The 12159-nt window shown below is 33.0% G+C and overlaps 1 protein-coding gene across 1 annotated transcript; it reads right to left on the reverse strand.

Annotated features, from left to right (window-relative positions):
- Window positions 1-9224: 9224 nt before the first annotated feature.
- LOC139863945 (uncharacterized) lies at window positions 9225-9824 on the reverse strand. Its single transcript, XM_071852545.1, has one exon. The coding sequence runs from the start codon at window positions 9822-9824 to the stop codon at window positions 9225-9227; it is 600 nt and encodes a 199-aa protein (XP_071708646.1).
- Between the last annotated feature and the right edge of the window lie 2335 nt (window positions 9825-12159).

Raw genomic sequence — 12159 nt, forward strand, 5'->3', positions numbered from 1 at the left:
CGTGACCTTGGCCCATGCGTGTGGCTCTCATTCGGTCTTCCATACTTAGAGGTTCCGTTACTTCCATAATTGAATTTGTTGAATCTGAATCACTGGAGGATTCTGATTTAACGGTTTGTGGTTCAGGAGGAATGATTAGTGGTTCAGGATCTTGGAATTGTCCTTGAATATACACCGGGTTTTCAATTTTGAAGTCGGGTTCAAAAAATGAATTATCCAAAATTTGAGTTTGAGAACTTGTTCGACTAGATGATGATTCTAAAGAAAAATCAACGGCGATTATATTAGCTAGATGTCTTGATCGAGTTAAAGGTGATGAACGTATGAAAGGTGGTGAACGTTTTGCTCGGTGCATTCACTGAATATCCTATTAGTTATAAAAATAAAAATTATTTAAGTTATCAAATTAATAGACTTTTCTGATTTTGCCCACGTTTCGAATAGCCAAAAGATGCAGCAGGTAGCCAGGACCCTTTAAATCGGAAGCCCACAACTCGCCACTAACAAATCCAACTATTACTACGAACCAGAAAATTTTGGATGTCTATCAATTTAACCACTTAAAATAATTTTTCGTTTTGAATTTTTAGAGAAGAAATAGAAAATTCTATGTCCTAAAAACTAGAGCGTCGAGAAATAAGAAAGAAAAAGAGCGTGTCGAAAAAGGTCGAAAAATAAAAGGTAAAAAAATAAAAATAAGAAAGAAAAACGTCGAAACTTAAAAGTCTAAAAACTAAATCTAAAAAGTTGCACCTAAAGGTATTAAAGCTTAAAAGGAAATCTATATCCAAAACGGTAATAACTTAAAAGGCACTAAAATATATAAACGGCGTCGCAAAATTCTAAAGCGCCTAAATCTTAATCTAAAGAAAAAGCACTTAAAGGATTTTACGGCAAAGTCTTAAAATCTAGAAATAAAAATTAACTACGGAAAAATACTAAGTTTAAAACTAGTTACGAACGATAAATATACAAAATAAACGATAAAAATACAAATTATAATTAAAATGATAAAAATACAATTTTTATAAAAATTATTATTTTTATATTATATTTTATAAAAGTATTAAACTATAAATATAAAAACTTAATAAAACTAAAACTAAAAACTAAAATAATTAATTAAACCCTAGCGTAATAAATGCAGGATACTGGCGTGTCAGATCCAATCATGCGATCGCATGAGTAGTACGTTATTTGGCCATGCGGTCGCATGGCCTGTAAGTCCAGAAAGGATTGGGCTTTAATTCGGGTTCGGCCCAGTTTCTTTATTTTATTTATTATTTGATTTATTATTATATAAAATATTTATATTAATCTAAATAAATTTCCTTTTTTATATATAAAATATTTATATAATATAAATTAAACTTATATTTTAAATCCAAAAATAAAAGTACTTGTTAAAATTATATATAAAATCTTAAAAATATATTTTTTTTCTTTATATATTTTTTATTTAATTATTTTTTTATTTTTTTATTTTTAACACTTATTATAAATACAAAATATTTTTACGAAATAAGAAATAATATATTTTTACAAAAATATAGCGTTTTTCACCGAGTCCCCGGCAGCGGCGCCAAAAACTTGATGTTATTGCGAGGTGTATACGAAATACTATTATTTTTACTACGAAATACTACGAAATATGATACAAGTTTTAATTAATTTACTGATGCGATATACCTAAACTTGCTACAATACTTATAGACAGTGTACCTAATCATAGAGTAGTGTAGTTTTTAGTAAGTCCGTTTCGTTCCACAGGGAGCTAGCCAAGTTTAATGATATATTTTTAAACTATATTTGTATATATATATATATATATATATATATATAAGTAGTATTATTATTATTATTATTATTATTATTATTATTATTATAAAGGGGGGTTTTTACCGTTTAATGACCGGTTTGTCGATTTTATGTTTTAAATTGCAGTTAAAACCTAATGTAAAATATTAAAAATAAATATAACTTAATTTAAAGCATAAAGTAAATGACGATAATAAAATTGCGATAATTAAAAGTGCGAATAATAAAATGACAGTAAATAAAAATGCGATGAGATATAAAATAAAGGAATTATGCTTATTTAAACTTCCGTAATCGTGATGTTTGACTTATTGATTTTAATTTATTACCATGGGTTAATTGTCCTTTGTCCTAGATTATTTGATACCTATTTGGTTTTTGTCCATAATAATCCATCGGTCATAATTATAAAATGCTCGTCAAATTAACCTTATTCCCAAAGTCAAATATTCTAACTAATTAGGAATTCGAACTGTAACAAGGTTTTAATACTTTGTTTAATGATTACACCAGGTTATCAACTGCGTGTAATCCAAGATTTTATAACTTTTTTAACAATTACACCAATTATCCGTGTATGTAATCCACCCCTGTTTTATTGAGATATGAATATTAATTTACCCACTTGATCAGAATGAATAATCAATTACCCAACCCGGATAATTAATTAAATGATCGTAAAAGATGTCGTATAAACGTCACTAAATAGGATATACATAATCATTTTAATAATTATTAGATTAACTAATTTGAAGATAGGTTCGACAGATTCTAATGAGTTATCATTCGATTAGACAATACCCCTATCTATTAATAGTCATAGTCCAATGTCCACAAGTGTCGGTCTTTTGTCCAAACCTTAATTATGGTACAAAATCTAATAACCCCGTCTTAATATTTAGTCCAACATTACGATTACTTCGACTTAACTAAGCATAATAATAACTTAGTTACGATACATTAATTTAAAAAGGAAGAACATAGCTTACAGTGGTGATTAATCGCGTAGCGTTACACGGACAGAGTTTCGACTTTAAAACCCGTAAAACATTCCTTACAATAACCCAATTATTATTAAACTTAATTTAAAATTATAATTATAATTAAAAATATAATTATGATTACAGAGGAAGAAGAAGAAAAAGGTATGTAAAATTCGTCCAAAAACTGCTCGATTTATAGACTTGGCCAGGATTTTCCATCCATGCGATCGTATGGATTTTTGGCATCCTGGCCATGCTATCGCATGGCCAGCTGGATCTAGCCCAATCACTTTGTTTTCTAGTTTTGCCGATGTTTTATTATATAATATAATATATATATATATATATATATATATATATATATATATATATATATATATATATATATATATATATATATATATATATAAAATTTTAAGAATTATTTATATATTATATTATATTTATGTGCATAGTTGACTTGTAATTTTAGCTCCGTTGCATCGCGCGTTGAGAGTTGGTTCATGTCCCGGTTCCGGATTTTCGAACGTCCTTGCGTACTATTTAATATCTTGTACTTTGCATTTTGCGGCTTGTACTCTTATCATTTTTGGACGTTTCTCATCAATAAATTGAACCACTTGAATTATATCTTGTACATTTGAGCTTTTTGGTCATTTGCGTCTTCAAATCGTCTTTTTCTTCTTTTGTCTTCGCACTTATTTATTTAAACGAATATTACATAAAATAGAACAATTGCAACTAAAAGCTTTACATATTGGAAGGATATTGTGCCTAAATATATGTTCATTTGGAGCACTATCAGATACAAATATTGGAAGACCCGCCCTCAAGATTTACTAAATGGAGCCTTTGTGGTTGATCACATGTAATCTTGAGTAAAGGCGAATATCATTGTATCCTCTGACCTGAGATACATATTGGGTTCGGATATTTACCAAGTATTGTGCCTTGATTCTTTCCTTCGCTATTCTGAAATATGGTAGTTCATAAGGAGGAGCTCAGGTATAATGCAAGGTATATATTTAGGACATGTGTAGTCAAGATGGAATTTGTCCCTCTTATTTGTTGAGAGTCAGATGTTTAAGGCCTGATAAAGTTAAATCTAAAAGAGAGTGATCACTCTGTATCTCTTGGATTTAACATGACATCTAGGACGAAAGGATAAAATGAAATATTCACCTATTCATATTCGAGATGGGAACTCAAAAGGGATGATGTTATTGAATGGCACAAAGTCATAACATATTGGGGGTGATGGACGATCGTTAGGTGGTATCCATCACTTGCATTAATTTCTTATGTTTCTCGTGCAAGTGGGAGATTGAAGGTATTTCTTATGCCCGAGAGACATATTAAATTAACGTAGCTAATATGTTTTTATCCAAGTCGGATCATACCCAATAACAAGCTTACCGACACCATATTCGTATTTGATCTTAACGATTGGATCATTGATTAAATACGCGACACTTGAATTTTATGAAAAATGGTTTTCTAAAATAATATTACTTGATGTGTGTATATATAAATTATGGAATTATTTATATAATAAGGATTTAATTATTTATAGGTTAAATAATTAATGAAGTTATGTTACATTTTATAAAATTGGTTTTATAAAATGTACATAACAAATAATATGCAAGTTTATAAAATGTATTTTATAAAATCTAGTTTTATATAAATCTAGTTTATAAAACTAGTTTTGTAAAATCTAGTTTTATAGAAACTATTTTATATTATAAGATGGAAGTGGCTTGGGAGTTGAAGTAAGCATGCATTTGTTTATTTGGTTACCTCCCATGCCTTAAGCATATTAACCAAGACTTCTTGGAGACTCAACACACATGCTAACACATCAAAATACATCAAAAAAACTGCACAAAACACTCTAAAAAACCTGCTGAAATCCGTGGCCTTTTTGAGAGGAAGAAAGGGTTCTTCACTTGGTTTTTCAAGCTCATATTAAGTGTCAAATAAATCCTAACCAAAAGCAAGGTGTTGGTGGTTAGCTTGGGGTATTACAACTTGAGGTTTCATTCTTTTGGAGCTTCATTCATCATCATCTTCATTATTCAATTACCTAGCTTGGAGTAGGTATAATCTCTTTACTTTCTTTTAGTTTGTAAGTATGTTTCACAACTTGATCCTACTTGGGATTTAACTTTAATTGGTTAAAGTTTAACAAGTTCTTATAATGGTAATATACATGCTTTCGCTTTATTATTTGATTCTTAAAAGGTTTTAAGTATTATGAAACTTGTTAAATCCCAACAGTAGATACATCTAGAAGCTGGGTATGATACATCATATGGGTATATATACCGTATGAATACTAGTAGAATTCTTGATGGAATTGAATGCGAATACGAGTATAGCTATCATTGTTGTGTATAAGTATATTGATATATGTATTTAAGTCTTTCAAAATTGTATTAATACATCTTAATACAATACATATATATTCATTTTAACTTAGGCATTATAACGTCGTTAAACATTACATATATACATATATATATATATATATATATATATATATATATATATATATATATATATATATATATATATATATATATATATATATATATATATATATATATATATATATATATATATATATTATTTCGATGTCTTTAAGTTAGTAGTCTCATTTTATATATAACTCTTTGCTAATATATTTAATGAGATACTTAAATATCATTTTAAAAAATCATAAATATATATATATATATATATCCATATAAATATTCCTTTAAATAATTATTACAAGTTATGACGTTCGTGAATCGTCAGACAAACTGGGTGAACAAACGTTTGTATAAAATTCATTTCAAATAATCAAGTCTTATTAAGTTTGATTGCTTAACATGTTGGAAACATTTAATTATGTAAATATTAATCTTATATATATATTAACGGAAAAATCTGGGTCGTTACAGTTCACCTCGTCACTAGCTACGTTTTGATTGTGGTGGTACGTTACATTGAAGGTTGCAAGCTTGATTTCTCATTCACCAAAGGCGTTAAGGTGAGTGGAATAATTATATATATGCGTATATAGTTTATTTGCTTGCGGACAATGTTATCCGGGCGTGTGGATTCACTATAGTGTTATCCGGGCGTGTGGATTCACTACTCTTTTGTGCGATGGAGACCACATGTGTGTGAAGGGAGGTTCGGTAAGTGCGGACGTCCACCTGGGGGGGGTTAGTGTATACTAACGGTCATCGTGCGAGTACCAATGGTCATTGTGCGAGTACTGTTCCCTTGTGTGCGTTATGGTTAACCATGGTTATGCGCTATAGTTTTTAGTATAATGAATTATGAACTATATGCTATTGGTGATGCTAGCTTATTGAGAATTACGGATATCTAGTTTTTGCATTATGATTGCATAGTTGCTAATTTGCTAGCTCGTATATGGCATTTGTGTAAGTGTTTTCAAGTACGTAGATTATATATGTATATGTATAATTATTGCATTCACTAAGCGTTTTGCTTACCCTCTCGTTGTTTACTCTTTTTAGGCTCTGGCGTGGACAAGGGAAAGGGTATTCGGTTGGATTAGTGGCCTCCCGTTTGTTTTGGATAGGGGACGCTTTTGGAAGTTTAGCTTTTGAAGTTTGACCAAGATGTGGGTAGTTTAACCCCAAACACCATGCTCTAGGTGTCGTTTGGAAATTAAACTCTTATGGTCGAAACTTGTATTTTGAACAAAATTCATAAAAAGGGTCGTTGTGGGCCCGACGTTGTAAAACTCATTTTTATTGTGGAAATCTCTTAGTTTTACTTATTATAAGGTATTGTGATAATTCGTTTCGTTTAAAAGGGTCGGGAAGCGAGTTTTCCGTTCGCGTAAGTTGCACCCCGGGGACAGCCCCTGGTAGTTCATTTAGATGCCGTCCAAATTGCATTGACGTCGTCCAGCCCTTCACAACTGGACGCCGTCCCAGATGTTGGACGTGGTCCAGATACACTGTCCTACAAAAAAATTTTTTTGGGTCGTTACACGGATCCAGAGCTTTTACCCTAATCGCGATAGTGATCGTCATCGTTATTCCTTCCCGTATGGCCTTTTCTGCAGTTTTGCGTTATATCTTCTTGCGCCCGCATATAATCATGCGCTTCTTTTATTGCTTCCGCGAATGTTTGCGGTACTTTCCACCGGAACCTCTGCCATAACGACAAGTGTCTGTCTGTGTTAAGGCAATGAATAAATCCTGGCACCTTTTGGCTTTCTGGTAGATCTGGTATTTAGCTACTTCCTTTGTATATCTATCAATAATCTCACCCAAAGATTCTTTTAGTTTTTGTTTGATGTCATGGCATTCTACGTGCGTTCTTCTGCGGGCGCGTAGACTATGAAAGTTAAGTGGAAACCGAGATCTTAAGTCCACATAACCTGTTATGCTCCTGGAAGTTAGATTGTTGAACCACTCCCGTGCTACTCCTTGCAACACACTTGGTAACATATGACATGCTATCGCATCTCCCCAATTGTGGGTTCTTACAGTTCCTTCAAATCTTTGTAGGAAGTCATTGGGGTCGGATAACCCGTCATAGCTTCCTAATGTTAATGGTATTATTGGTGCCTCCAGAAACGGGTGATTTGCTATGTGCGCGGAGAACTTTTCTGTGGTGGGAGCCAATTCCAGAGATTGTCTTGCTTTATGCCCTTGCATCACTACAAACCAATTTTGCATGAACTCCTGGAACCGCGCTGGTTCATTAAGCGCTTGCGCTAAGTGCAGAGGTGCAACTTGCTGTAGTTGTAATATAAAGTTATTTGAACTGCTTGGCTCTAGAGGGTAATAAGGCGCACTTCGCTGGTCACCCTGATGTTGAGTTTGCCTCAATTCACACACGTTTGGTTGGGGTGACGTATAAGTCATTCTTGCTTGCAGTGGAGCTACTGTGATGTATGAACCGTCCAGGTTTCTCAAACCCATTTTCCTAATCTCTTCCTGCGCGATTTCCGGGGTAACCCTTAAAGTTTGAGTTCCAGGTTCCATCGTTGTGATGATTGGGATTGTTCCTACATACGTAGTTTTCGCTCTTCGGATGACATTGCCTGGTGGGGATTCATACCCAGCATCTGCTTCTTTAGAACGTATATAGCCAGTGTTTGCTGGAGATCCGAAACTTACTTTTTATGGAGACTTCATGCGTCCAGTATCCATTTCTTTGAAACGGATATAGCTAGTTTCTACTCTTGGAGGCGTATCTTCCCCAACGCTCTGCAGCCACTCTCTTTCTTCCTTATCCACGGTTGGGGGGACTGTCTTTGCAATTCAGCGCTTGTCGGCCCCATTAGGATAGCTTCTGTTGAAGGGGGTTTTGACACCTTTTTCCCTTATGCCGTGGATGCCTGTTTTGTCGTTTGTACATGTGCTCGTTGACCTGGGAATGTTGAAAAAGATGTCTTTGAACCTTTGTTGCCCGCCATTGATTTGAATTAGGCGAATAACCTGAAAGTGACCGATTAATTAAACAAAAAAGTTTTACAGAAATAAGCTACATATAATAAATTATACACAACATAAATTCCAATCTTATTTGTTCATATAACCGGTCCCACGGATGGAGCCAAATGAATAAGCATATTTTCACGAGGTCAAGGTGAACCTACGCTTGAATGCATGATAGGGTTTAAGGACTAGCAACATTCGAACCTCCGACACTTAGTCGTGGATAACCCACATCGGTATTGTTTCGATTCTGACAGAGTGGCCGATTTGAGAGTCCACCAACAACCCAGCATACGGGGTTGAGTGGCCCAAAGACATGAAGTTTTTATAGTTCGAGACATACCTGAAAGTCTTTATGTGTGAGATCGTATGAATCTTGTTAGTACGATAATGTGTATGCTATGTTACGTATGAGTAACCGAATATGTTTTTAGGGTTTATGAGCTATGTATTTATAGGCTCATGAATTAGGGTTTCGATAGGATCTCTTCCTTAATTGAATGCGATGTTATCCCAACTAACTTTTGTTATTTAAGGAAAAGAATCTGAATTAATTATACCGTACATTCTTCTAGAATGTACTGGACCCTTATGCAAGTATACGAAACTCACATCAGATGGTATAGGTGCATAGAGTGCGACTATACCCGTGCCATATGTCCTACATGGCCATTAATGTATGGTTCAGGGCGTTGGAAGCGTAATCCGCATAGTCATGCGGATATGCGTATCATTACCCACCTTCACCTGACTGCTCCCACGCGTTAGCGATTACCTGTTCAATTCCCTCTTTGTCCAACCACACGTCAAATATTTTAAATGGTTTAGGACCAAAGTCTTTTCTATCATTTTTTAACACAATAGGGATATGCTCCGAACTTGTTCTTTCTAATGCAAGAGCAGATAAATTGCTCCAAGATTGATGAAATATTTCAGAGACAAGAAATCAGTCAATCTTGCTACATTTTGTGCCATCATCGCTTATTCGAGTAAATGACCTACATCCGATTGGAATATCTGGTAAGCTGCTCTTAAGAATGAACTTATTGAAACATCTTGCCCTACTATCAATGTAGGCACAGTTGAATTGCTCGGATTGGTTTCTGACCTCGTTAAAATCGCCACATAATACCCAAGCTTCATCATTATTTTCAAACAGTTTTTCCAGCGACCCCCAGATTTTTCGTTTCTTCAAATCGTCATGAGGACCATACAAATTAATAACGTTCAAGGGAGTGCCATTACTTTTCCATTTTCCACGAATTCCAATTACACACTCGAATTTAACAAGATCTTCAGCCTCGAAGCAATTTGTATCCCAAATAATTAACTGACCGCCCGATTTACCAACCATCTCGCTTTGAATGAACTCACATTCACCCGAACCCCATAATGAGTATACCCATTGGTAATTAATGGTATGCAATTTAGTTTCTTGAAGTGCTAGAGAACTTGGCTTTTCACGACAAATTAACGATTTTGTTTGACCGAATTTGCTATCCGGTCCAACCACAAAACCCCTAATGTTATAGGAAATAATCTTCATATTGAAACAACAAGATTCGAGGCAGAGTATAATATCGACTGTGCATATACTATATATAGACAGATAAGGCAGAGTACAATATTTACTATCATATACTATATATAGACAGATAAAAAAACATACTCGGCTAAAATCCCGGATAATAAGAAATGGAACATAGCGAATCATGTGAGATAATTGTTTCATCATATGAAGCATACTGATCAATATAGATCAATACTAGTGGAGGAGCCCTCACTTCACGTCAGGGCTCCGTTTAGTTTGTAAAATTATTTTTTGTTTTACGGTTATGTCAGTTAAACCTAACTCGAGTCCTACGAAAATATAAATTCGTTAAAAAATTATGTGGGTTTAGTAGAGAGTTTTATGGAAAATATAAAAGTTACCGTTTGACCCTTCAAAGTTTAACTTTACGCTCTATAAAGTTTCCATTTTTTCGGAAAAAAATTTACATTTGGCCACTTAAGGTTTGCAATGGTTGTCAACTTCTAGTGCGGTGGCATTGTGGGTACAATAATTTTAACGCAAGGTACAAACAACTTAAGCATAAAAAGTTACTATTCATAAGTTCTTTGTCTTTAGATCAAGGGATAATATGTTGAGTTAATTGACTTTTGAAATAATATATCTTGACACATAGTGTTAAAAAAAACTATAAACTTTGAAAGCGTCATGAATTTCAGAATCAAAATCATCACATGTTGTGTATTAAACTCTTCAGTTCAAGCATTTCATAGAACACATGACGTGCATAGTGTTGGAAAACCGTGTGTACATTTAAATTTTATAAACGCAGCGGCACATGAAAATAAACATATCTTTATTTAATAATAAACGTCTTTTATTATTTATAATAAACTTTCAAGTAAAACATTCACACGATTAACGATCCCAACAAGATCCAATTACACCACGAATAATTGTCAACTAATAAATTCACAAAAAGAAGTTTAGATATACCTTTAAAGAGCGATGTAGAATCAACTGTCCAAGTCTAGGTTGAAACATATATTCAAAGTGTATGAATATCTCCATGGTTGATCCACACAGCATGTCGAGCAACACCAATCGGATGCTAGTCCGTATAACCCAAAAACAATATCAAATATTGTTTATAATTTTGAAAAGCAATGAAAACAATCCTTTTGTTTTCATTTCGTGCTCGCCGAACCAAGAAACACCAAAAAGATTGACATCTTGTGTGGTTTGTTTTATTATTAGTTTAATTAATGAAAACCATAATAAAACTACTCCTCTTTCTTTCGACTGTTGTTTCTTATCAAAAAGAGTTGTCAAAACCCTTAATAATACTACTACTAATTCTATCTTTCTGCCACTACTTGAAACTTATTTATAACCAAGATATATTATTTTTTAGTGAATATAGTATTATCATTTTCAATATGTTTTTCACCCACTTATGCATTATTGTACATGATTATGATTATTGATTGTCGAAGTGGGTGAGATGGTTTCATCATGTCAGGTTGGCAAATTGATAAAGTTATTTCACTTTTGACTTTATTACAAGAAAACAAGATAGTAGTTAGATAAAAATATTAATTAGATACAATATCTAATTAATAAATTTAAGACTTTAAAATAATTTAATTAAATCATATTTAACTAAATTATACTCTCACAAATTATTTGTTACAATTATATAATAACATTATATATTAATTAGTGTCTAAATGCTTAATGTGTGTGACCCAATAGGACTATACATAAGCGGTAGTATAGATTTGTGTCATGACGTGCACACTGAACCAACAAACTCCCACGTGTGCATGACATAACATCTAGAAAACTATACATACATATATTTGCATCTAGCAATATGTCAATGCCTCCGAAAATATACAAGTGTTTATTTCTGCTAAACGAACTAACATTATTATTAAAAATAATTTAATGATTGAGTATCTATTGTCCCTTTATTACCGATACCGAGTTGACATGAGACATGGATCCAGTCATTCTCATTTGTCAACCAATTATGTTTCTCGATCTAGAAAATTTGAATGTGATCACCAAGTTAAAATTGATCTACAATCAATATAGCTTGGACACGGCCGTATAAATATCCATTCACTTTCATCGAGGGGCCTAGTGGTATCATACTCTCACATAGAGGAATAAATCCCATTTTGATTATATGTGTTCGTCATGTACTTCACATCATACCCAATGATGACCTTTATAACTACCTTGTTCAGGATAGCGTTTAACCATATCAAAGTATAATATGTCATACAATCAAAAACCAACATATACATCTCAGGTCTAAGGACACAAAGACATGACCATTATGAGATTCACTATTGACGACGAT

This window comes from Rutidosis leptorrhynchoides, chromosome 8 (genome assembly GCF_046630445.1).
Source record: "Rutidosis leptorrhynchoides isolate AG116_Rl617_1_P2 chromosome 8, CSIRO_AGI_Rlap_v1, whole genome shotgun sequence".
NCBI lineage: Eukaryota > Viridiplantae > Streptophyta > Magnoliopsida > Asterales > Asteraceae > Rutidosis > Rutidosis leptorrhynchoides.